Source organism: Callionymus lyra, chromosome 17 (assembly GCF_982586985.1).
Source record: "Callionymus lyra chromosome 17, fCalLyr1.hap1.1, whole genome shotgun sequence".
Lineage (NCBI taxonomy): Eukaryota > Metazoa > Chordata > Actinopteri > Syngnathiformes > Callionymidae > Callionymus > Callionymus lyra.
In genome coordinates this window covers 9,917,830-9,944,475 of record NC_141834.1, presented here as the reverse complement: position 1 = coordinate 9,944,475, position 26,646 = coordinate 9,917,830, and the positions used below count along the sequence as shown (strand labels likewise).

The window sequence follows — 26,646 nt, the reverse complement described above, 5'->3', positions numbered from 1 at the left end:
TGCAAGGAAACCATCAGTAGATTCTGATCCACAGACCTCAGAGCCCGAGCTGGGGTGTAAGGCTGGATCAGATCACTGATGTAAGGAGGAGCCTGACCATGAATAGATCTGAAAGTAAGAACCAGAATTTTAAAGTTGATCCTGAAAGAAACTGGAAGCCAGTGAAGAGTTTTAAGGATCGGGGGAAATGTAAGTTCTTCTACTAGAGCGGGTCAGAATTCTCACTACAGAGTTTTGTATCAACTGCAGGCGAGACAGATCCTTCTTGTTTAGATGAAAATAAACTGTTACAATAGTCCAAACGAAAAGACACAAAGGCATGGATTATAAGCTCCAGATCATGTTGTGACAACATTTTCCTAAATTTAGAGATTTTTCTCAGTTGAAGGAAACGGTTTCTGGTCAGTTTTCTGTAACTAAAGTTGTGCTGCTGTATCATCTCATGTAAAAAAAAATCTATCGCTTGAACAATACTGACAAAGTACATGTCAATCATTATAAAAAGCTTTAGTCAAGATTTACGCTGCGAGGAAGTAGTTGAGAACCGTACGAAGCTCCTGACATTCATTTACTCATCTGAGAAAATTTTGAAGAACAAGATCTCTGCTTTCATTTGATTATAGTCTACGACTCATTCTACAAAGAGCTTGACAAAGTCTTTAAGTGCACATCATGGAAGTTCTCCCCCCTCGGATCAGATCAGAAGTAGTTTTTAACCTTCCTACATGATTCATTAAGTTTCCTTTCGGTTTAACCACAGCTGATATTTGACCTCTTGTGTTTCAAATCCTATAATATCCGGGAGGATATTTAGAAACAGATCCATAGTTAAAACTAAAACATAGTAAATACAAAACTATGGAATAAATAGAGAACACAAAACTAAAACAGCATCTCGTCATTCTAAAAGAAAAACACACTAGTTAAAAATATTTAAACAGAAACAACTTTTCAAACATTCTAGATCAGAAGCACATGACTTCCTGCGCATCTAAGGCTGTTCCAAAGGATCATGGGAAGTCAGGTTTTTATAGAAAAGTCAAAAAATTTAGAATCAAAATACATGAATTATATATTTAAAAATATATCAATGGATGAGGTTTTTTTTCTTTTTGAAAATCCCATTTTACACTGCAACAGTAGCAAAATGTAAAAATCTGAATTTTATTTATATTCAAACATTTCTGAGCTACAGTGTCGCCAAATAATCGAGGAAATTAAACACTAAAATAAACAAAACAAAACTTTAACACAAAATTATTCAATGGAAATATTCTAAATAAATACATTAATAATACAAAAAATGCATCTGGTGTATACGTTATTTAACTAACCTAGTAAAATGTGGTCAACTCACAATAAAAAAAATACTCTATAAGTTAATTTATTATTTCCTGAGGTGGAGAAATTGCAGATCAAGTTTATTTTGAGCCTCATTTTGGAATATTTTGAAGTGTTTGAACCGTATGTTAGGAGAGCAGATAACATATGTTAAAACAAAATTTGATCCAACTTTAAAAAGCAATGAATAATGTACAAGTCTGGTGAAATTATAACCTTTTAGTTTGACCTTTCACTGGTCACGGCGATGCTGGACGTAATGTTAAAGCAACCATCAACCGGTTTTATGACACGAGGTCGTCTTGTCGAGGAAGGTAAACGCTAACACCGGCCCCACTGCCCTGACAACTGCTGACCCTTCACTTCCTGACACAGCAGTTGTATTTAACAGCAGCTCCACGGCTCTGGCACCCCAACACACAAAAGAGGCTCACTCAAAACAAGCGCTTTTGTCTGGCTAAAAAAAACCTTTCCAACTATCAGAACTTTTTAAATGTGTTTTATTACACCAGACTCATGATTAAAATAAAAAATAAAAGTTGATTAAATAACAGATTAAAACACAGACAACGACGTGTTTTTTAATTTAATTTTTATTTAAAATACTCTTCCGAACAGAAAGAACCCCAGAGAGTCCAAAGCCAGCAGAGGCGTCTAGAACAAGAGGCACCACTCATTATTGCCAAGTCACACTACTGCTGCTGCTGCTGCTGCCGGATTTTCGGGTTGGAAGAGAGGGAAGCACGAACACGAGACCCACCGACACATCCTGTCAAGCACTCACTTACAAAATGATCTAAAGACAGTGGTAGAAAGTCTAAAAAATAAACGCTTGGTTGCTGCAAATGTTCTCCATGGCGCCTCAAAACCGATTGACCCACTTTTAAAATGATCCATATTTTTAAAAAATAAAGCAAGGTAGGGAAGGAAAATAAACAATAAACACATTTTATAAGGAAGATTTATCTATTACACTTCCTGTTTTTTTTCTTCATAAATAGGACCAGTTTGTGCAGATTCATATTAATCATAATCTTGTTTTTTTTTGGTTGTTATAAATGAACCAAAGTAATCATTTATATCTAGGAAAATATTTGAGCTTTTTTTTTTAATAAAAAATAGAACCCTTTACAAAAAAATACGCTTTCTTAAATAAGGTTCTGGAAGAAAGGCTTCAGGGGCAAATTGTCGTCCGTAAAGAACACTTGCAGCCGGCTTATTAAAAACACGTCAGTCTGTTTGATTCTAGCATCACAGATAGCAAAACACACTAAAGGGGAGCTGAATGGGGGAGTGAACATATGGCACAGGTCTGCTGGTAGTCCATCTGTACTATCGCAAAAGAAAAAAAAAATCTGCATGGTAGAAAAATTGTCTGTAAAAAAGATGTTTGGCTGCCATTAAGTCAGAAGGGAGAGGGGGGGGGGTTGAGTCAGTGGACGTGCACATGTTAAGCCTTTTCCTTAGAATCCTCCTCTGTTGCCTCGGTTACCTGGTGAGGAGGACATGCAGAGAAAGTTACACAAATATAGAAAAACAATTATTTGTTTTTTGTTAGTCAATGAACACGCTCTGTTATTCTATTATTATTCTGCAAGTTTGTTTTGCTGACGATTCTTTTTGTTTTTCTCTCACACCAGAAAAATAAATCAGGCTTCGCATTAAGACTTCCTGTACCTCCGTGACCTGATCTGAACTTTGTCCCACATTGCTGGAATGAGGAGATTAGACCAGAACAGCATTTGTAAGAAATCTAACATCCATTTTTTTTCCTTCTGAAAAAATAATTCTGATCAGACAGTGTCTATTCCTTGATAAGCAATTGAATAGACACACAATTAAAAGATCCATCATTAACTTGTTATACGTGTTGAATTATTTGTCCTTACTAAAGTAACAGTTAACTGCAACTAGTTAAACACTAACTCGCCTCTTCTGAGTCTAGTCAGACAAATACATGTTAAAAAGATTAATTTATTAAGACACAAGTTGTGGATAAAAAACCAAAAGTCAGACGAAGTCAACTTTACCAAATAAAAAGTGGAAGGATAAATAATTATCCCGATGAAGTGCAAACAAGTGAAGGTCGAATATTAATTAAAAATGATTCTGTATTTAACAGCTACTGGTTTAATGTCACTGTTAATAATGGAGACTTTGGGCCATATTACAGACAACAGAACGCCTCAAAGGCCGGACTTCCGACATGAATATGCAAAATATGAAAGGTCAACTAGTTCAAATTCTATGTCCAAATTTGACTAATAAGTAATTACTTAATTGTACTTAATAAAGTAAAGTTGCATTATTATTCTTGCCCTATAATTATTATTTAGAATTTCTTGTATAGACCATTAACAACCGCTTTGGAATTACTGCAATATCTTTATCTCGACAACAATAATTAAAGGCCTTGTGTAATATTTTCACAAATACCAAAAATATTTTTGATGAAAAGATGTAGACATTTCTTCTTGGATTTACCCTTGTGTTATCTCAGGGTCAAGGTGAACGACCTCCATCACTGCATATGTATTTCTGGAAGTCAGGAAGGTCGTTTACCTTGACTCAGAGACAACACAAGGGATACCACAAACACATTGGTCTTTGGGCCTTTGGGTCTCCTTGACCCTGAGATAAGACAAGGGTGAACAGGCTTAACTTGATATATGTACGGACAGGAACAAAACTTTTTTTTTTTGGTTTAGGAATTAGCATCGAACTGAGCAGCTACACTTAGTGTTTAAGTTTGATTCATGCGATCTTGTCATAAAAGGTCTGTAAATTCAAATTTGTTTAACTAAAATATCCTGTATTTTACATTTTCTGGTTTAATATTACAGTTTATTGTAAAGACCTTGGGCCATATTGCGCATAGAAAAACGTCCCTTAGGCCATGGTTTGGACATTATTATGAAACTATGAAAACGAAGGTTAAAGTACTTTCAAATGTCTGTCCAAATTGTACTTAATTAGTATTTATATAAGTAAGTAAAAGTAAAGTTGCAATTTTCTTCTTGCCATATAATAATCATTTAGGCCAACCCCATTTCTTGGGGTGCAATATTAAGCACAAATATTACAGAAATATCTATACCTACAGCCATATTAAAAAGCCTTACTTACTATTCTCAAAAATGAAAAAGAATTACACAAAAAGAGAAAAAAAGAAAACATAGCCAAATTAAATAATTACACTTATATTTTCCAAGAAACATATTTTATATAAAAGTTTCCAGGCTTAGCGGAAAATTCACACTTTACTGTTGAAGGGTTGCATTTTGTGAGTACACACAGCACAGCAAAACATAAATGAACAAGTGACTTGGTTTTAGTGCACACGGAAGTTGAGGAATCACACAAGTATACCCTTAACTTTGACTGTTTCATTCTGTCCTCGCACTGACATCAAGGAAGGAGTGGAATATCTGGTGGAAGATACCATGACAGACGGACGAGAAACAAAAATCTGTGTGTTTGTGTGTGTGTGTGTGTGTTTGTTTGTGTGTACGAAACAAAACAAAGACAAAAAAAATGGGGTGAGACCAGAAGACTACAGTGAAGCAGTTGAAAAAAAAACCATAACAATGTTGACATCATCTGAATGGTACCAAACATTAGCCTAGCTTCTCAAATTGTAGCCAGGTAAGTAAATTAAAATAACTGTTAATGCGGTAATCGAACCTGCAACTGAAAGGATTCAAGGGAAACATTAGCCTATATTTCATGTGGTGTTCCTCAAGAGTCTATCCCAGGTCCACTTTTATATATACACTCAATAATCCCTTAAGGAGTAATGAATTTAATATAGTTTGCACGTCATTTAATGCAAAATTATGGTAGGTAGGTTTTATTTTAATTAATTATAAAGAATATTTTAGGATTTAGTTGTATAGAAACAGTTTTTACGATGTTGTTAAAAACAGTTTATATCATTTTGTCATTTGTAGTTAATTAATACTTTTGTATAGCACGACATTAAATACTTGTGTTTTACTGTTACAATTAATGAATGTATGCTTATAATACACACATTTCAGATGATTCCTCACGTACCTCATTAGTCTTGGAGTCTCCGTTCTGGGCGGCATCTTCTTTCTTCCCCTTTACACTGCCTTTCTTTGTCTTTGCCCCCTTTTCATCTCCCGTCTTCTGGAAAGAACATTGAAAAGTCAAGACGTATTCCATTTGATTCATGCTAATAAGGCAGATTATTTTCATGTTGAGACAGTGGTAATGTCTTGTTGCGACTAACCTTTTTGGGAAAAGCAAAATCAAAAACAACTTAACGCGAATTTGATAAATAAATGGTTTATTTTATGAGCAAGAGCAGTTTTTTCCTGGAGGCGTATCACTCGGCTTAGTCACAAGATATTACTGAGCGTAAGTTGATACATCTGTGCACAGTGTGAGGGGTGAACTTCTCAAATACCTGCTATTTTTAATGTGGTATTTTGTACAACGGGATTAAAGAAAACCAAAAATATGAGTTATTTGACATTTATTTAAAGCACTTAAAAGGCGAAAAAGGGTAGTTTTGTCCCAGTGACTGGAAATATGCCTTTCAATTTATAAAGATGTGTTCTGTGTGTATTATTATCAATGTAATACCAAACAAATACCAAACAAACAATTGTGGTTCCAAGAAACATCCATAAATAGGCATACATTTATACTATATTATAATATATATATTATATTATATGTGAGACTGAGTATTTGTGTGTGTGAGAGTGAGTATGTGTGTGTAAGAGTGAGTATGTATGTGTGTGTGTGAGAGTGAGTATATGTGTGTAAGAGTCAGTAAGTGTGTGGGTGAGAGTGAGTATGTGTGTGTAAGAGTGAGTATGTGTGTGAAAGAGTGAATATATGTGTGTGAGAGTGACTATGTGTGTGTAAGAGTAAGTATGTGTGTGTAAGAGTGAGTATATGTGTGTGTGAGAGTGAGTATGTGTGTGTGTGTGTGTGTGTGTGAGTGAGTATATGTGTGTAAGAGTGAGTATGTGTGTGTGTGTAAGAGTCAGTAAGTGTGTGTGTAAGAGTGACTATGTGTGTGTGAGAGTGAATATGTGTGTGTAAGAGTGAGTATATGTGTGTGAGAGTGAGTATGTGTGTGTGTGTGTGGGGGAGTATATGTGTGTAAGAGTGAGTATGTGTGTGTGTGTAAGAGTCAGTAAGTGTGTGTGCTAGAGTGAGTATATGTTTGTAAGAGTGAGTATATGTGTGTGTGAGAGTGAGTATGTGTGTGTGTGTGTGAGTGAGTATATGTGTGTAAGAGTGAGTATGTGTGTGTGTGTAAGAGTCAGTAAGTGTGTGTGCTAGAGTGAGTATATGTTTGTAAGAGTGAGTATATGTGTGTGTGTGTGAGTGAGTACATATGCGTGTTGTGTAAGGGTGAGTATATGTGTGTAAGAGTGAGTATGTGTGTGTGTAAGAGTAAGTATGTGTGTGTAAGAGTGAGTATGTGTGTGTGTAAGAGTAAGTATGTGTGTGTAAGAGTAAGTTTATGTGTCTAAAAGTGGGTATATGTGTGTAAGAGTGAGTATGTGTGTGTGTAAGAGTGAGTATGTGTGTGTGTAAGAGTGAGTATATGTGTGTAAGAGTGAGTATGTGTGTGTGTAAGAGTGAGTACGTGTGTGTGTAAGAGTGAGTATATGTGTGTAAGAGTGAGTATGTGTGTGTGTAAGAGTGAGTATGTGTGTGTGTAAGAGTCAGTAAGTGTGTGTGTGAGAGTGAGTATATGTTTGTAAGAGTGAGTATGTGTATGTGTAAGAGTCAGTAAGTGTGTGTGTGAGAGTGAGTATATGTTTGTAAGAGTGAGTATATGTGTGTGTGAGAGTGAGTATGTGTGTGTGAGAGAGTGAGTATATGTTTGTAAGAGTGAGTATATGTGTGTGTGAGAGTGAGCATGTGTGTAAGAGTGAGTATATATGTGTGTGTGAGAGTGAGTAAGAGTGAGTACATGTGGGTGTAAGAGTGAGTATGTTTGTGTGTGAGAGTGAGTACGTGTGTGTAAGAGTGAGTATATGTGTGTAAGAGGGAGTATGTGTGTGTAAGAGTAAGTACATGTGTGTGTAAGAGTGAGTATATAAGTGTGTGAGAGTGAGTATATGTGTGTGTGAGAGTGAGTATACAAGTGTGTTTGAGAGTTAGTATATAAGTGTGTGAGAGTGAGAATATGAGTGTAAGAGTGAGTATGTGTGTGTGTGTGAGAGTGAGTATATAAGTGTGTGAGAGTGAGTATATGTGTGTGTCAGAGTGAGTATACAAGTGTGTTTGAGAGTGAGAATATGAGTGTAAGAGTGAGTATGTGTGTGTGTGTGAGAGAGTGAATATACAAGTGTGTGAGAGTGAGTATATAAGTGTGTGAGAGTGAGAATATGAGTGTAAGAGTGAGTATGTGTGTGTGTGAGAGAGTGAGTATATAAGTGTGTGAGAGTGAGTATGTGTGTGTGTGTGAGAGTGAGTATATAAGTGTGTGAGAGTGAGTATATGTGTGTGAGAGTGAGTATACAAGTGTGTTTGAGAGTGAGTATATAAGTATGTAAGAGTGAGAATATGAGTGTAAGAGTGAGTCTGATGTCTTATAACAAGCATGACATTATTATTCTGTATACGTTGAACATTCATGTATCCATGTTTTTAGACTTTCCACTACAGTATATTATCATGTACCAGGAATCACTGCAGAATAGTGTAGATATTTGTCCAGAGGTAGAATAGAGGTTAAATTCTTCAGTTAACAAATTCTCAATCAACGTAGAAAAAATGAAAGGAAACATAAACGATGCGTTACCTTGACGACGGCCTTCTTGGGCTTCACCTCTGGCTTAGGTGGTGCAGGTCTCTGCAAATTTCGACAAAAGCCAGTGAGTACAGACACAAAATGTACATTGTATTAACATCATTAAAACAACAATTTAAGTATTTTATTTTTGTCATTACAACGGAGCCAAAATTCTGGAACACAATGTTGCTACATAACAACAAAATATAAATAAAATAAACAATTAAAAATACAACATAATAATAATAATAGACTGACAATACTACTGAATCCGATACTCCTGTTATAGATGCTAAGCAGCCTCTTCCCAGGAAAAAAAACATTTTGACTCAAACACATCCCTGGATAAGGTATATAGTTGGAGTTAAAATGTTAAAAGTATACGTAAACTAAAAAATTAAACTAAAAAGGAGTTCCATAAGGCATCTTAAAGCATTCATATTTAAGAAGTACAATAGAGCTCTTCTGGAGCATTCCTCTTTAAATAAGTCAGAAACAATTCACATTGTTATGAGGGTAAACCAGAACAAAAACATGCTTAAATCGACACAAAAAACAGACGGCGAAAAAACCATAGAGCTGGTGAAGCTTCATGAAGCAGCATCTCTTCTTTCAGACCCCACTACCTGTATGACCCATTGAAACCCGTGTCACTTTACAAACCCCTACTGTGGTCTAGAAATATGGAACTCCTTCATGAAGCTTCACCATCACTAGTAGACAGCAAAGAAAACCAACACGAATAGAACGACAAAGACAATGGACATGATGGGATGTATTATGGTCTCTTTTCCACTAAATAATTATTTTGTAAACGTAGTTAAACAAAGATCCAATGAAGTGTCTTTGGTGATGTAAGAACTCAGATAATCACTTTGAATTAGATTTTTGGATTATTGACGTAATAGCTACTATAATTTCCTCATCAGTCAGGTTAGGATATAATCGTTTTCCCTCAATAATCCACCGAGATGTCTAAAAATAAAAGTAATGATTGATCAAAATGTGCGACGAGGCCAAACTACCATTGTGGACGACTGCTCGACTGACCTGACGCCCGTGAATTATTTACAGGACATGCAGGAAGTTAAAAGAACGGATGTGTTCCATCAAATCTGGGGATTGAAGTTATTACTATAGCGTTACAATACAAGACCAAGAATATGTTTTATGTTTTAAAACCTGGCTTTTAAAATGACTGAATAAATGAGTCACGCAACTACTGTTGTTTAATGCAGAAAATGCTTATTAATTGACTGAATTTTGACAGATGTTTAATGTTTTAATGATTACACAAAGAGAAATCCATCTAAATAATATTTCGATTTGATAAATAATGTAAATATTTTAATAATTACAAATTTAACAGATGATATTCTAGCAGATGGACCAACATCCGGGTTTCAAAATTCTTAACGGAAAGAAAGATTAATTACGATTAATTTAAAAATGAACATCCCAAGTAGCAGATGCTTGTATTGGTTTTTCTTTTCTGACTTTATAATTTGTTTTATTTTCACGACTTGGATCTATTTCAGCTTCATCATGATTGAGATTGAAGCCATGTTACCACTGCTGTAGGGCTTAAGATCCCAACCCGTTAGTTTTTCTTTCCAGCAATTACAGCTGAGATGAATCCCTTATATATATATATATGTCACAGTACAGATTGGAATCCAGAAGGATCTGGAATCCTACTAGTACAGGTTTGAATCCTTTGGAATCCTAGTACTAAACTTGGATCCGAATATATCTTATATCTAATATATCTAATAGGAGAAATTGGGATTACATCAAAATGTTTTGGAAAATAGACTGAATCGTGGAATTCCAATCTGTACTAGTATGATTCCAGATCCTACTGCATTTAAATCTGTACTGTGACATATATAATGTAATTTTTCTCCGTTATTTTAATCTTAAACACATTCAACCATTGACATTTTGTAAATAAAATAAAAAATAGTATTTGTATTGGACTGTTTTCGGTCAGTAAGTATTCAAGCCTTGTTTGGTGTTTTTTATTCTACTCAGCACTACTTGGTTTTGAGGTAAGATTTATTTTTGTCGCATCTTCACGTGGTCTCTGTACTGTTGGTTGTGTTTGTGTCTTCCAGCGGTAGAATCGATTAAATGCGTCAAATAATTCTTAACAATTTGTTGTTGTTTAGAAATCATGTTATCTTGTCAGTGTTGGATTTTTTGAATCCAAACCAACCCTGGTTTCCAATTTGTTGGCACCAATACCATGGTGTGTATTTTATCCCCGGGTTCTCGGCCAAACTCTCCATCTCTACCATGCTTTTATTAACATTTTATTATCCATTCAGTGCCATTAACTAAGCGTTTTGAGGTTCTTAAAATGCTATTTTAGAGTAGGAGCTCAGTGATCACAAGATTGTCAACTGAGGTTTTTACTGTATATCGCACTACTACTATATATATGTCACAGTACAGATTGGAATCTGGAATCCTACTAGGAGAGATTGGAATCCTACTACTGAACTGGGATCTGAATATTAGAATTCCAATCTGTCCTAGGAGGATTCAAAATTCTACTGGTGAATTCCAATATCTACTAGTACAGATTGGAATCCTACTACTGTATTGGGATCTGAATATTGGAATTCCAATCTGTTCTAGGACAAATGGGAATTCTACCAGGACAATCTCCAATTCTAATAGGAGAAATTAGGATTACATCAAAATGTTTTGGAAAATAGACTGAATCATTTCCTACCAAAAATGTCAGCATAGGTAAGTCTACGTTAACCATTACTATTCTAGGTGAATTACTTCATATATGAGATATCTGATAAACCTTCTGTCAATACACATTGTAACCATGGGGACAGCCTTTTGGTCCAGGTCATAGACCTTATTAATTTGTACCACTGAGGATTGTCCCATGATAGATTGGAATCAAAATTTGTCATAGGACAATTAGCAATTAAAATACTGTCAATCGCAATCTGTCCTAGGATAAACTCAAATCTATTTCCATGGTATGGTGTTAATGTAAAGGAAACAACTAGTAGAGATTGGAATTCCAATCTGTACCAGTAGGATTCCAGATCCTACTGGATTACAATCTGTACTTTGACATATATATCGTAGTATTGCATTTACGATTTATCACATCGGTTTTGAACCAGAAATAGACTTTTTATTTTTTTATTAGCACACCCTCAATCCATGGTTAAGCCCCTCACTCCGATGTATAACTTGTGCACGTAAATGTGATTCTTGTTGAATCTGTGTTTACACTTTCTCTACAGATGGTGCAGAATCTACATCAGAATCATCCCAACCTTCGACTCTAAAATACGTAGCTTTTGATGATAGCGAAAGTAAGGGATCGGCTATAATAGAAATCCTCACCAGACGACAGATAAAAGACAACAAAGAAAAGACATGCAAATAAAGCCAAAGACAAAAAAAAAAAGCACAGCCCTTTTGAATATGTCCTTGTATCTAAGCTAGACTGCATATAAAAACCACCTTCCACAAGATAGAAGTTAAAAGGGTGAATGTGAAAGACAGAGCAGGCAGGACAGGAAGGAGAGCAGGACACTCACCAGGGACAATCGCTCCGACCTCCTGGTTGGCTGCGGGTGCAAAAGATAATCAAGAGAGTGACAGAAGAGACAGAGAGAGAGAGACAGGTTTGTAACTTTAGCTCCTCATTGACTCCCCTTCATCTAGCATGTTTTTTTATTAGCAAAGCATGGTTGGTAGTAGAAACAAAACACCGCAAACAAAAAACTCGGGACGTGAGACGACAACGGATATGAAACTTCACCTCGTGTTTTGTGACTTTGGAGGCTTCCTTGCCCTCGGCACCTTCTGGAGACTGAAGAGAAGGAAGGTTAGCATCAAGTGTGACAAAGAACACAAATCTATAACCATATTAAGACCGAATATAATAGTAGCAAACAAAACCAAATTAAGGTTCGTCCCAATTAAGAGTCACCGTAAGTCTAGGCCTCTGGTTATTAGGGAAGACGTCGTCCTACTTTGTCAAACCATGGTCTTAAAATAGAGGCTACCTAATAGGTCAGAATTTTTCTTTTTAATTTTAAGAGTATTTCTTTATTTGTTCTTTGATGATAACGGGTCAAAACCTAGCACTCGTTGTTCGCTGAAGGCACTTGAAATTTTACAACAGTAAGCGAGACGAGATAATTGTTTGACAAACAAGGCAAGACGTGTCATTTCCTCAAAGCAGCAAACTGGGTTTACTCGGTTCAAAACATAATTGATCAGATCAAGGTTTGAGACTTGTTAAATCTGCTTCCAACGTATTTTTCCAAGAATTGTTGATTCACAGCACCAGATGTTGAACAATAGCCTGTTGACTGCCAAAGAGGGAAGGCATCTAGTTTTTGCTCAGTGTAGTTGTGATTTATTTGTACGCCAACTAACTCTTGAGGGCCATTTAATCGATGTTGTCGACTGTATTTTGCCCATAAGCCTTGGGTTTGACATGTTTGCCTTTGAACTCTGTCGGGCCACAACTATATACTTTGATCTATGAGAAAAAAAAAAAAAAGACAAAAAGATTTGAAGCATTCTAGATGCTAACAAAAGTGTCATCATGTTCATTCAAATGAAAACATCATCTAGGACAGGCCCTTTGTAAGAAATGCACATAGTCTAGTAGAAGGACTCACATTTCCCCGATTCTTAAAACCCTTCACTGGCTGCCAGTTTCTTTCAGGATCAATTTTGGAAATTCTGGTTCATACTTCCAGATATATTCATGGTCAGGCTCCTCCTTCCATCAGTGATCTGATCCAGCCTTACACGCCAGCTCGGGCTCTGACGTCTGTGGATCAGAATCTACTGATGGTTCCTGAACACGATTCAGGACCAGAGGAGAGAAATCCTTCCAGTCTCTTGCTCCTAAGCTTTTGAACGATCTTCCTCTCCCTCTGAGTTTGTTGTCTTGACTCCTTTAAGAAAAATCTGAAGACCTTTTCATTTGTGCAGGCTTTTCCCTGACTTTCTGGAAAGACTGTGTTTGTTGTTTGTCTTGGCCTTTTAGAGTTTTTAAATTTGAAAGCATTCTTTACTGTGAATTGCTTTTGATTGTTAAAGCACTCTGTGACCCTGGTCTAGAAAGGCTCTTTAAAAATAACCATTACTTACTTACTTACTTACATAATGCAAGTCAATTACACGTAAAAAGTATTTACCTGATACTTAATATTATACATTTATTGTCAAGTCATTTTTTTATAAAGCATAATTATCGTTGCCATGGAGTTTATAACAGACCACTCAATTTGAGACATAGAGAAGAAAAGATTTTCAAATCATTCAAAGTTTGAATTATATAGAAATGTCCTTGGTTTGAGTAGAAATTACATTTGGTTTCTGGATGGTAAGTTTCCAGGAAGTATAACAATAAAAAAAAGAAGAAAAGACCACATTACATTGTAGCTTGCAAAAATATTAACTCTGACAGATACCGGATCTATTAATAAATGTACTAAACAAATTACGGTGGGTGGTATGGCAGGTAAAGTGTAATTTAATGGAACCTATCTTAACTACAAAAAACAGAAAATTGAATGTAAGATTGTTTTGGATAGTAAACTGATGTTAACCCTTCTTTAATGTCACTTAAAGAAACAGCATCTTTGTAATAGCCTAACAAATGTCATTGTTATGGGGTGACACGTATGATGGCACTACACACATAAATCAAAACATTTAGTTTTTATTTTATTGTAATATCCTATTAAATACTTTAAAAAGAGTCTAGATTTAAATAGACATTACAGTTATTTTTAGTAAAGAAACATGTTGGATCATATCCTATGAATGATTTGGGGAAATTGTCCATGTCCTTGGTAGAAAATACTAGAAAATCTAGATTCAAAATGACATTAAAATAGCCATTATTTTTAGAAGAAAAAAACAAAAACATTTTTAATGAACATGTTGGATCCAATCCAATGAAGGTTTTAGGGAATGTGCCCATGTCCTTGGAAGATAATACTACAGCATCTAGATATAAAATGACTTTTAAAAAATGCATTATTAATTAAAAACTCAAAAATGAACAGTTTATATCCTGTTAAGTACATCTGAGCATGACAAACAAGAGACACGTTTCCTAGAATGACCCTTATATGTTTACATTTGCCGTTTTTATTTGCTTGATATGTCGTTGTAATCATTTCTTATTCCATTCATCCAAATGACACAGATAATATCAATACTAGAATTAGACTTGAACAGTCAATTTTTTGGTCTCTGGGCGCCTTCATCTTTGAGAATAATGGGACATTCCACTCGCATCATTTGCATGTGGGCGACCTCCGCCCCTGGTGGCCCCCCGTTTTCTGTCCTCAAAGGCGAATCTACACAGACAATGGCACTCGCCGAAAAGCCAGGTTTTTTTGTTTTTTTGGTCGTGCGTGCGTGCACCGGTACAATGCTCCGCGCGCACTCCGTGTTTGGATAAAAAAAAAACACGCGCTTTCCACACGGTCACTATTGTCCCGTTTTCTCTCTCTTTTCATCTAGAATCGTTCCTCCCTTCACCTGACATCATATGAAGGTGGTTATTTGAATCGTAATTAAGCGTATATTTCTGCGGTGATTGGGGATTATTTTGAGGCGCACGCATCTTTTTATTCTTGAGATGACATTCGCTCGTGGACGCAGGAGCTGCAGACAAATCCACATCAGCGTATTAACCATATATATATATATTTATAATACAAAAAAAACAGGCGGGTTTCCTCCATTATTCCAACAAAAAAAATCATAAAAATATCTATTTTTTAAAGTTTGGCATCCGCGCACTTGCCTCGACGTCGAAATGCACCCGCGAGTGTTTCCATCAACACACACACACACACACACAGACAAAAACAAAAACACTCACCTTTCGTTTCGGCATTTTTTTTCTGCTCCACGAGAGAGTTAAAAATAAAAATGAAGGTCGCGCTTGACGGTGGAGGATTTGGGGGAATTTTGGTCAGCCTCGAATTGTGGATCGATATCTAAAGCACCTCCGATAATATGTTGATTATATGCACTCCCAAAAACTCCGTGCCCGCTGCAGCCATTGGCTAAAAGGGACAGATCCCTCTCCTGCCTCGAGCCCCGATTGGCTGGTCGAGTGTCATTGTAAAATAAAAGGAATTCTGTGATTGGTTGGTTGGTTTTTTATTAGAGCTGGACGCCGATTGGCTGCGCGCTCTTTGTGCGCGTTGGTTCCAGGCTCGGTTCTGAGCGATGGAAGCCGGAGACAAACCAATGAATGAGGTGCTCGTGCTCTCGGTGGATCTGGGTAATGTAGTAAAACAGTGTTAAGGACACAAAACACAAAAGACTAGAAAGCAAATGTGCACAAAGGCACAATGGCAGCGAACTCCAGAAAAGCATTGTGACCCACGGATAGAAATCTCTTTGAAATGTTTGGAATCAGAGACAAAAAATCTATTTAAATGTTAAAAATCCAACAGTTGATATACAAATAAGAACTCAATTGTGACTGGACACCACATGAGATGAGCATGATATTTAATTCAAAGGATATAAAAGGGAATAACAACAATATTAACGTATGTATTTGTTATTATAGCTATGGAATTAATCCTAATATACATGTAGCGAGTTAAAAACAAGTCGCTCAAACTGGTGTTTCACTTACGATATAAAAAATAATATAAAAGTATAAAATTAAAGAGGAACAAAGTATATCAAGGTGGTAAAGTTTATGTGGTAACCAAAACAGTGAATATTGAATATATATTCAATTTCATTCTTGAGTTTATGCTAACTGAAACCTACAATCGTATCGACAGTTAATCATGTTTTATTTGAAATCTGATTAAGATTTAACCATTTTAAAGGAATTGCCAGATAAAATGTAGTTATATCTATATAGTTTTTAAAAAATGGGTAAATATACCAAGTCTTACTCTGACCACTATGTTACTAATGTAATGAGACATTTTATATATATTTTTAAATCATGTTTATCTCATTTAGTGAGATGGTTTGATTAAAGTCTGCTTTATTTAAAGGGTAAGTTCACCGAATATTCATTCACCCAAACTCATTTTCTACTCTTTCTGCTGTGACAATATAAACCTGAAACAGCCTTACTAAGGGCTATTCTCCCCACTGAGCCAGTCCTAATCATAAGCTTTATCATAAAGAGGGTGTCTGCCTAATGGACTGAAAACTGAAGGCCCTGGCTCCATATCAACATTTGGAGATCCGTGGTTTAACTAATAGAGCTCAGTTTAAGGAGCGTAACATCCTAAAGGGCAGTTATGTTTGGATGAAATCTACGATGTATGTTGAGAGACCATTTAGAGCTTTTTGTAAACCAAGAGCAGGTTGGTAAATTGAATTATACTGGAATACAATGTAAAGATGACAGAACAGGTGAAGCGCTTTAGAGTTCTGAATGAGCTGAGCGGCTTTGTGAGAGTTTTTTAATGCATCCTGACAGAAGAGAATTGTCTAGCCTGGAGGTAAAATAAAAAAGTATTGATAAGACTCTTATTAGCATCCAAGGGAAGGAAAGGCCTGATATTTTCAATGTTAGGAAGGAGAAAGTAGGAAGTCTGTGAGTACTGTTTTATTTATACTGATCAAAGCTAGGATACATACTTTGTCTAACATAATGTGGATCAAGTAAAATCTCAGTTTTTGTCTGAATTTAGTAAAAGAAAGTGTTGGGTCATTTAGAATTTGACTGCTAAGCAGGATTTAAGATGGGTCATCGGATTACCTCGTGGATGGCATCATTGATAAGTAAAGTTGGGTGTCGTCAGCACAACAGTCAAAATGTTTTACTTTTCCAAACATAATGCCTGATGGATCATACTGATTGTGAAAAAGATGGGCGGGGCCAAGAACAGAACCGTGTGGAACACCATGGCTAGTGTGCCACGACAAGAGGTGATTTACATGTGATGTCTTTGCTTAAAGCAGTTCCACTTACCCCGTATACTCTATGTAGTGAGAAGTGCGAAATACAGAACTGAGACAAAGAATGTGTACCGAAGCTAGTCCAGCTAAGAACCACTAGTTTACAGACTCATAAAGAGTTAGAAGAGTCTAAGATCCTGAGGTTGTCATTAATAGAGACTCGACTGGAAGAGATCAGTATTGAGTATATATCAAAGGGATCAGATTGTCGAACACTTCTGGTAAAGAGATGAAGAGGTGAGCTGTGACAAGGAGGAGAATGGTCTCTATATATAGGTAAAAATGCTGACCTGGCAACCTCTGAGGGGAAATGCCAAAAGCTGCAAAGGCCAACCCTTTGTTTAACCTCACAGTTCCACATGACACTTTAAAATGAACTGCGTTTACTAAAAAAAGATCCTCAAGATATGACGTGAATAAACTAACGTCCTTGGCCAACAGAATTCTAGAGAATACTTGTTTAAAAGTAAAAAAAAGCATTTTAATGAGGAACTTAACTGACATCTAGTGGACAGTATACATCATGACAGGCGTCTGGAAACGACTGGATTGAGGGCAACTGCATTTATGTCTGCTTTTAAAAATACTTACGTAATATATACACCCCCGGTTCAACCTGTATATGTATATTTTCCGTTGATTCTATTGATGCTTATTTCAAATGTTTGTTTCATTCCATATAAAGAATGTAAACTGAACCAAAAATGTGTTTTATTAGTTATGTAGGTGCAATCCTAACAGTATGGAGTTATATAGTGCATTTTTCTTTGTTTAAAAATGCGTCTAACCTCAGGTGAATTTCTATTAATAGCAGCGGAACTTGAAGGGGGGGGGGGCTCCTCCTGCCTGAGCCAGACCGCATTACGTCATTGACTAGCGCGCTTGTCTGTCACTAAGAGAATAAAATATGCGCTTCTTCCTCGCGACTACACGCCGCAAATGTTCATCAATATGTATATCATCACCGTAAAAATGTTCGGTTATCTCGCATAAAAAACCCGCACATTTTTAACAAAGATATCACTGAGTGGGCGGGACTTCCGGCCGTCACGCTACAGCCGGGCTGTTTATCTGGGTGTGCAGTGCGCGACTTGTCCAGTGCGGGATCAGATAACAAGGTAGGCAGCGATACGGTTGTTTGTTTTTTTTTTGCATGTTTGGGGAAAAAGAATTAGTTTTAAAACGCAGTCAGATCGTGCAGACTGAGGTGTGTGTGGGGGTGTCTTCTTTTGTTGCAAGCGTGTTTCTGCTGTCAAGTGTGCACCAGCAGACACACAGGTCATATTTTTTAACGTGGATGTTCGGTATTTTTACACGCTTTTCGGTTCGATCAGCACTGGCTTGACTGAGTTGGTAAAAAAAAAAAAGGGTTGACATTTGTGACATTAATATCGCCTTAAATAGGTTGACATTAAAATATTTGGCACCAGAAAGCAAACGCAAAAAATAAAAAAAATGAAATACTTTATTTCGGGTGCATAGTTACTATAAATGATATTGGAGCAACTAAGTAGTACACATGCTTTATATCAGCAGTATCCAGTTGATCTATGAGGTATATCAAATAACCACAAACTATAAATTATCAATAAATGTAAATAATCTCGCTATTACTTTTGGTATTTCAATCATGATAGAGAAATAAATTGTCATGGATTATGCTCAAAGGTTTACTTCCCGTTTACTTTAGTTCCTACTTGTGTATGTGAAAAATAGTAAAGAACTAATGGCTTCTAAATAACAACCAAAAAATCTGGAAGAACAGATGAAATCGCAAGCTTAATATATAAATACACTTTAGATTACTAAATTAAATTTAAATTAATTAAGTTAAGGATTAATTTAGGGGTTGTTTACCCTTACATATTCCTTTTTTTCACGACACTATATTGATATTCACAAGCACTGTACATTTAACGTGCAAATATTCACACATTTGCAATTTTTGTGTTCCAATTAAACCTTCAGCCAATACATCCTCCATAGCTTGAGGAATATTGAAATCCAGCAATGACTGAGTACTAGAGGATACAGATTTAAAGATAAAAACCCCAATAAAGCTTATGCTTAGAGTTTTTCTTGGTTTCAAACACTTTGTGAAGAGCCATGCAGCCTTTTAATTTTGCAATACCGGAATCAAATACTTGAGCAATGCTAAAAATATTTTGCTGCTCCTACAATATAGCCTTATTATGGTATCGTTGACCCTATAACATGATACATATCGTATCACCAGATCCTTGCCAATATCGTTTCAAAAGATCCTTGCCAATACACAACCCCTACATGTATTATTTATAGTTTACTTTTTTGTAGCTCTTAGTGATGTTATTACATTTACAATTCAAATTATATTAAAACATTAAAAGCAGTCAAAAGTTCCTTTTATCCATCTTAAAACTATGAAAAAGAAAAACAGTGTTACAATCCTTTAACTTTGTCGAATATCATTCAATAGTTATAACAGAGACTAAAACCCATTAAGTAAATAAGTCAAATGTATGTTTTGTTATTGCCTTTGTTATCCTATGTATGTTATTGCCCTTGCTATGCTATCTAGCATTAGCATCTAGGCTGTGGTTGTTAGCATCAAGGTAAAAATTTGTGTCCATTTCTAGGACGTCATGTTTTTAACTCGGTTGTGTTCCTGCAGGTTTGACTCCACCATGCTCAGGCTTCTGGTCTGCCTGTGGGTCGCACTGCTCCCGGCGGTGTCTCAGCATACGCCGCATCAGAACGGGCCGCACGTCCGCCGCCAAAAAGTGCTTCTGGTGTCTTTCGATGGTTTCCGCTGGGACTACGTGGACAGGGTCCCGACCCCGAACTTCCGCAACCTCTCCGTGGAGGGGGTGACGGTGGAGAACGTCCAGAGCGTTTACATCACCAAGTCCTTTCCCAACCACTACAGCCTGGTGACCGGCTTGTACGCCGAGTCGCATGGCATCGTGTCCAACGACATGTTCGACCCGGTGCTGAACCAGCATTTCTCCAAGGAGACCAGGAACATTTACGAGCCCGTGTGGTGGGAGCAGGCCGAGCCGTTATGGGTGACCGTCCAGAAGTATGGAGGGCGCAGCGGTGCGGCGATGTGGCCCGGATCTGACGTGAAGATCCACGGGATGTTTCCCAATCGATTCCTTCCCTACAACGCCTCCGTCTCCTTTGAAGACCGGGTCGAGCGGATTATCCAGTGGCTCGCCGGCCCCGCAGAGGAGGCGGTGGATTTCGCCGTCCTCTACTGGGAGGAACCGGACGAGAGCGGCCACAATGTGGGGCCGGAGAGCTCCCTCATGGACGTGGTGATTGCAGGGATTGATGAAAAGCTGGGCTTCCTGAGGAACGAGCTGAAGAAGGCGGGGTTGTACGAGACGGTGAATCTCATCGTGACAAGCGATCACGGGATGACGCAGCTGTTCGCCGACAAGATCATTGAGCTGGACGAGTATGTCAGCAGAGACCTGTACACTTGGGTGGACACGAGCCCAGTCGTCGGCATACTGCCTAGAGAAGGTAAACTGCTTTAGTTTGTTTTTAATTATAGACAGGAAATTGCTACAAAAATACTTCTTAATAAGAAGTAATGGATCATCAAATACCATAAAACGTTTGAAGATCATTTTTATTTAATGAGGAAATATTGTGAAAAATATAAAATACAGCAAATTAATAATTAATAATAGTTGGTTATATTCTTTAAATTAATAAAAACAAATAATTCAATTCCTGGTGAAAAAAACATAAATGCAAAAAATGCAGATCTAAGCAAAGAAAATAATCCAAAAATAAATAAATAAAGTCCAAATGAATCTTAAGAGGAAAAATAAAGCATGTAACTATAACTTATTATGGTCATAAAATAAACAAAGAAAGTAATACATAGAGAAAACATAATGTTTTTTTTACCTCAGGAGTTCCTATATCAAATGATGAGGGCAAAGATGTCAGAAATGAAGTAATCAATATTATAGGTAGGTAGGTAGAAATTGTTTTTTTTCCAAATTATCCACAGCAAATACAGCAATTTTTCATAAAATAAAAAAATATATATAAATATACAATACAATAATATACAATATAATAATATTTAAAAAAAAGAAAAGGAAATATACTATAACTTCTGAGTTAAATATAATAAGAGAGTATATATATTTTTTTAATAATACTTGATTATGTAAGACAAATATAAGTTATTTCACTGTTTTTAGGTGTGTTAAGATAATATTATTTTACAAACAAGGTTTTTCATACAAGGGGGTGTCAAACTCAATTTCTTCTTTGGGTGAGAGAGGCAGGGGACACCCTGGACAGGACGCCAGTCTGTCGCAGGGCACACACCAAGTCAGACAACCATTCACACACACACACTCATACCTATGGACAATTTTCCCAAGCTCCCAATGAACCTCTGTATGTTTTTGGGAGTGTGGAGTAAACCCACGCAACACTCCAGACATAAAGATCACATGTTGGCTCCCTTCTGACCTGGGAAGGGAACCGGCAACCTTCTTGCAGTGAGGCCATCACTTCTACCAACAACAATAAATATACAAATATCTACGTGATAAAAATCTTATCGACACATGCCATCACTTGATCCGTGTTTGTTTTCAAGCCGGGACGCGACACGGCTTCCGAATAAGACCAGCTGACACAGAAACTCAATATCCTGCTGTTACATGTTGAATTCCTCACAGGGAAACTGGACGAAGTGTACAACAAGCTGGTGGACGTGAACCCCTACATGGCAGTGTACAAGAAGGAGGAGGTCCCGGAACGCTTCCACTACCGCCACAGCAGCAGGATCATGCCCATCATCATAGAGGCCAGGGAGGGCTGGACCATCGTGCAGAACAGGACCACCACTTTCATGAGTAAGTCTTCACAAGAAGATGCACTTGACGCTCAACATATTGAACGGATACGTCTTGTGGGTTCTATTTATAGCTTCACAGCGGTTAATTTTAGTAACTAAACCAGCGCTTCATTGTTTTTTTTGTTCTGCTGTAATTAAAAAAGAGCTGTAGACTTGTTTCTCCCGAGAGACTCGTTGGCTTTGTTGTCTGGTAGCTAACATTAATCACTGCTCATAGTTAAGAGGGAATTAAGCTTCTTTATCTTATGTCTGCTGTGGTAGGTATTTTTAACGATTCATGTTATTAATAGTTGAGACTGCAGCAGCAACCGTGTGTTCATATATTACAACCACCCTTGTTGCCATTTTTTAACGTTCAGAAACAATTTCCAGGGTAAGATATTAAACCATAGGGACACCTTTGAGTCCTTATCGCGATCCTTTCTGCAATATCGCAGGGTTATATGAGAAAGAAATTCCAAAGAAGTCCAGCTAAGATGGTGATGGAGGGCAAGATTGGGAGCTGAAGCGCTGTCAGAACATCAACAGAAGGGAATAAACTAGCAGTAATAGAATATGTTGGCACATAAAAAAATACATTCACATTATAATCAACAAAAAAAACCCTCAAGCATAAAATGATCCTTTATCCAAAGTTGTCATTCTTCATAAAGCAGTTGAATTAGTCTTTAGTGTGTCATAACATCAAGATGCGCACAATTTAAAACATGCCTAATTAACCTTATTCATCTATAATTCATTGAATCTTTTATTGGTAGTCAAATTGGTAGTAAAGCATTTAAGTACCGTTATTGAATTTACAACCGCGAGTACTGTAGGGAAGGTCCCGGGGTTTGGAGAAGGAAAATGATTCGATATTTACCTTTCGTTTTTTTCCACGCTTCGGTGCCGACATGATCGGAAAAAAAATATCACTTATAATGCTCAGTTTGCACTTGCATCGGTTTCCCGCAAAACTGAGCGTCATAAGGGAGGAGCCGCCGGCGCGTTGCGATATCACCAATTCAATAATAAATCCCAACCTCCTTGTACGCACAGACATGACCGTTTATAAATGACCTGACACTAACAACTTAGCTTATTAGCATACGGCTAAGACGGACAGGTTTACACTTGTTTAGAAGTTCCGAGATCTTATAAGAACGCTGAATACAACTGAGACAAAATCACTAGTGTTTGAGTAGCGTGTATATACTGACCCGTGGTAAGTCAGCGCGCTAGCAAGGCGCATCGCCATAGCAACCGTGCCTAGCAAGCTATGTTGCACAGCTCACAGATAGACGGAGACGTAAACGACAACAAGACATAGAAGTACAAATTGACAACTTTACAGAACGTGACACAGATTGGTTGAATTGCACATTTAAGAAATGCTTAATTTATACAGTAAAAAATGATAAATGATCGCACGTGCCAATTTCGCAATATCGAGATTTTTCGATGTATAGTGCAGCCCTACTAGCAAGTATACATTTCAGTTAAAAATGTTCTTGATTTAATGTTACAGCAGATTTTTTTTTTTTTATGTTTCCATACATTTAAAGAGCAACGAGGTGGAGAGATAAGGCTTAATAGAGACTCGCTAATGGTGGATTCTAGATGCTTTCGGAAACAAGACATTTTTGAGTTACCCGCAAGTCCATCTGGAACTTTGAATGCCAGAAAATTCCAGTATAGCTTTAGTGCCATATGTTTTACCCAATTGCCTAAATTACATTAACACAAATCCAATTACAACACCAACAGAAAATTGACAAATTGCATATCTTAACTAATATATATTTTGCAGAAACATCTGTTCATGCCAATGAAATACACCTAAAGAAGCACAAACCCACTGTGGCCTTGTGTTTGCTCTTTATCTGCATATTCGTTTCAATTGATACATTAGATATTTGGACCAACAAGCCCTTAAAAAACTCTTGCAGAGATCACAATTGCAACTGGAACGTCTAAACCTTGCTTCCAAGTTATTACTTCAAATTACCTGGCGCGCCCACCATGTCCCTATAAAAGAGCACATCAACTATAACAAGCGTACGGACTTGCCTACTTGAGACCTTGGCTCCTGTATGAGAGATTTCATCTGCTGTCTGTGATGTCTTTGAAACAGTATCTTTGTAATTGCTTGAAAATCCAAGCCCTACTGGTTGGGTTGTGTATACCTTTTTAACCCTTGTGTTATCTTAGGGTTAATGTGACCTGAAGGCTCCGAAAACAAATATGTTTGTGGTATCCCTTGTGTTGTCTCTGGGTCAAGGTGAACCCACAGCTACATATGTATTTCTGAAAGCCCAGGAGGTCATAGTAACACAAGGGTTTAAAAAAAATAAGTAATAAAAATTTTATTTATAAATAAATCAAAGTCAAATGTTGGGTATGGTCTTTGTTGCACAACATTATGGGATGTAAACCCATATATACGATCCAAATGTGTAACCATCTTTTCTCTTCAGGAGGAAACCATGGTTACGACAACACCCTGCGCAGCATGCAACCCGTCTTTGTGGCTCGCGGTCCAGCCTTCCGCCAGAACTACGTCAAGACCTCGATGAATTCCGTTGACCTCTACCCTCTGATGTGCCACATCCTGTCCATCAAACCTCTACCCAACAACGGCTCCCTGCACAACGTCCTGGATCTTCTGCCCGAGGAGCCGACGCCACTCACTCCCAGCATCCCACCCAGAGTGGAAAGGATATCGTACGCACCGTTTGTCGGCTCTTTTCTGGGCGTCTTGATGGTGCTGGGATTTCTAGTGGTCTTTGTCAAGAAATTGACGCTCCACCAACTGCCCTCGCTCACGTACCGGAGGAGGGAGATGTCTCAGCCGTTGTTGCAGGAGGACTTATCCCTGTAGGTGAGAGATGTTTGCATCGTAAGGTTGTCCAGAACCATCCCTGAACACTTCCCAGACACATGGAAATTTGGAATCTTCGTGAACGGGAAACATCTCAGGGTTGCTTCTGGGACACGCTTGGTGGACATTTTCCATGAGCTTTTTTAGTGGCTTTGCTTTGATTGTGAATTTTACAGAACATCACCTCATGATTCTGTGTGTTCTTCTGGTAGAAAAAAAAAAACATCCGAGGGGCCTCTGCAAGCATGTGTGGACGTTTGTTTTTGAACAAAAAAAAAAGTGCAGGTGTGTGAGGTGCAAAAGTGGCAATATCTACTTGGGGATTAATGTTACTGAATTTCAGACAATCGTTTAATGGCAGGAATTTTGGTGTCACAATCACACGCTTGATAGAATTTACGCCACGATGTAGGCATTATCCCGTGGTTACCATGTCCTAGGAGCTTGACAGGAATCGTCTGATTCTTAATTTAAACTTTTCTTAACACGGACAGAGTCAGGGCCTGATTTACAAAAGAGTGATAAAGGAAAAGTCCTGTTTCTTGCTAACCAATTGGCCATCTTTCTGTCTTATCTCAAATTTATAAATACACACTTAAGGTTCTGTCAAGTGATTCCAAATTGTTGAGATTATTTAATCACTTACATTTAACTAATAAATCTAATCTAAAAATATAATTTAAGGTCATTCATTCATTTAAATGGATTCTTGTTAAAGATAAAAAACAAAGTGTCTTCATTTAAACTATGTATTGCTTTTAACATTTACTGGATAAGGACAAGCCTTTATGGAGCTACAAAAACACTATATTAGTCGGCAAGTTTTAATCGTATTACAACGTCAATGGACTTGATTAAAGTGCATCCAGAAGCTTAAAAAACATACAAACATCACAGAGTACTAATGTCAAAATTCTAATGCCACAAGGAGATTTTTTTTTTGTATCGGTTTTATTTTACAATGTTACATACTACTGCTTTATAGTCGCGAAACCCTTTGGTATTTCAGGCCCTAAGATGGAAGTAGCTGATTAGAAAAGTCTTCGGGCTGGTCAAGATAGAAGCAGAACATTTTTCAAATCTATGCTGAACTGATCTTTGTTGTGTAAAAAATAATCATTGAAGCTTCGGTGCAGAATCCGCAAAAATACTGTGATTGATCACGTTATTTTTTCTTTTCTACTTCCTTAAAAGCATCACTCACACTGTGCCAGGCTCATGTGCGCGGTCAGTCCGTAAACTGACCACCTCACGCTGTTGCTCTTTAGAAATTCGTAACCATTTGCCTTTTTTTTTTAAACTGGAAAAAAAAAATGTCAATGCAGTTGTGTCAGTTTTTCTTTGTAGAAAACTGTGTTTTGGGATGTTTTTTCCACGTACTTTGTTGTATGTTCTAAACATTTTGTCTGTGGAATGTGAAATTGTTGTCGGTCAGTATTACATCTTCAGTTTGAAAAAGGCTGGAGAAGATTTTATTTTGGGCATGGCTTGTGAGAACTGTTCCTCTGATTTGCACTACTGTAAAAGACAGAATTTAGGAACAGTATGATTCTTACCATGTTGATTTTGCACTTCCTGTTTGTAGTTGCTATATTAAAAAAAAAAGTAAGGTGCCTCTAGCCAAAAAAGATTTTCAGTCAGAAAATCAGTAGTATAAAAATCAGTGATTCTCTTTTTCTTCTTCAAGAATTGGTTTTCTTCTTATTGCTCAATGCACTAAAACAAATCCCAAAAATGACAGACACCACTGTGATATATACTTTTTATGAAAGTAGATTATAAAATGTATATTGAAATGATTAATTTTCAGATACTTTCATT

General features: G+C 37.1%; 2 protein-coding genes across 7 annotated transcripts; one reads left to right on the top strand and one right to left on the bottom strand.

The window, feature by feature from the left end:
• Positions 1–1,916: 1,916 nt before the first annotated feature.
• On the bottom strand, positions 1,917–15,221 carry hmgn3 (high mobility group nucleosomal binding domain 3). Of its 6 annotated transcripts, none has more exons than XM_087813087.1 (7): positions 15,030–15,217; positions 11,931–11,981; positions 11,707–11,736; positions 8,138–8,188; positions 5,398–5,490; positions 4,711–4,810; positions 1,917–2,833 (listed from the first exon to the last, which is right to left on the bottom strand). In XM_087813087.1, the coding sequence occupies exons 1-7, from the start codon at positions 15,042–15,044 to the stop codon at positions 2,805–2,807; spliced, it is 369 nt and encodes a 122-aa protein (XP_087669213.1). In that variant the 5' UTR covers positions 15,045–15,217; the 3' UTR covers positions 1,917–2,804. The 6 variants fall into 6 exon arrangements, with proteins under 6 accessions (XP_087669213.1, XP_087669212.1, XP_087669215.1 ...); XM_087813086.1 differs by having other exon boundaries at positions 5,398–5,493; positions 15,030–15,212; XM_087813089.1 differs by lacking the exon at positions 11,707–11,736 and having other exon boundaries at positions 15,030–15,221.
• Positions 15,222–18,068: 2,847 nt separating this feature from the next.
• Positions 18,069–26,453, top strand: enpp5 (ectonucleotide pyrophosphatase/phosphodiesterase 5). Its single transcript, XM_087813080.1, has 4 exons — positions 18,069–18,210; positions 19,746–20,602; positions 21,787–21,963; positions 24,422–26,453. Exons 2-4 carry the CDS (start codon positions 19,759–19,761, stop codon positions 24,823–24,825), a joined length of 1,425 nt encoding a protein of 474 aa, XP_087669206.1. The 5' UTR covers positions 18,069–18,210; positions 19,746–19,758; the 3' UTR covers positions 24,826–26,453.
• Positions 26,454–26,646: the final 193 nt, after the last annotated feature.

Coding starts and splice junctions, on each gene's coding strand:
- hmgn3 (XM_087813086.1), bottom strand. Junction 8,189..11,706: donor GGTCGGAGCGATTGTCCCTG/GTGAGTGTCCTG, acceptor CGAAATTTGCAG/AGACCTGCACCACCTAAGCC. Junction 5,494..8,137: donor CCAAGAAGGCCGTCGTCAAG/GTAACGCATCGT, acceptor TGTTCTTTCCAG/AAGACGGGAGATGAAAAGGG.
- enpp5 (XM_087813080.1), top strand. CDS start 19,759: ATGCTCAGGCTTCTGGTCTGCCTGTGGGTCGCACTGCTCCCGGCGGTG. Junction 20,603..21,786: donor CGGCATACTGCCTAGAGAAG/GTAAACTGCTTT, acceptor AATTCCTCACAG/GGAAACTGGACGAAGTGTAC. Junction 21,964..24,421: donor CAGGACCACCACTTTCATGA/GTAAGTCTTCAC, acceptor TTTTCTCTTCAG/GAGGAAACCATGGTTACGAC.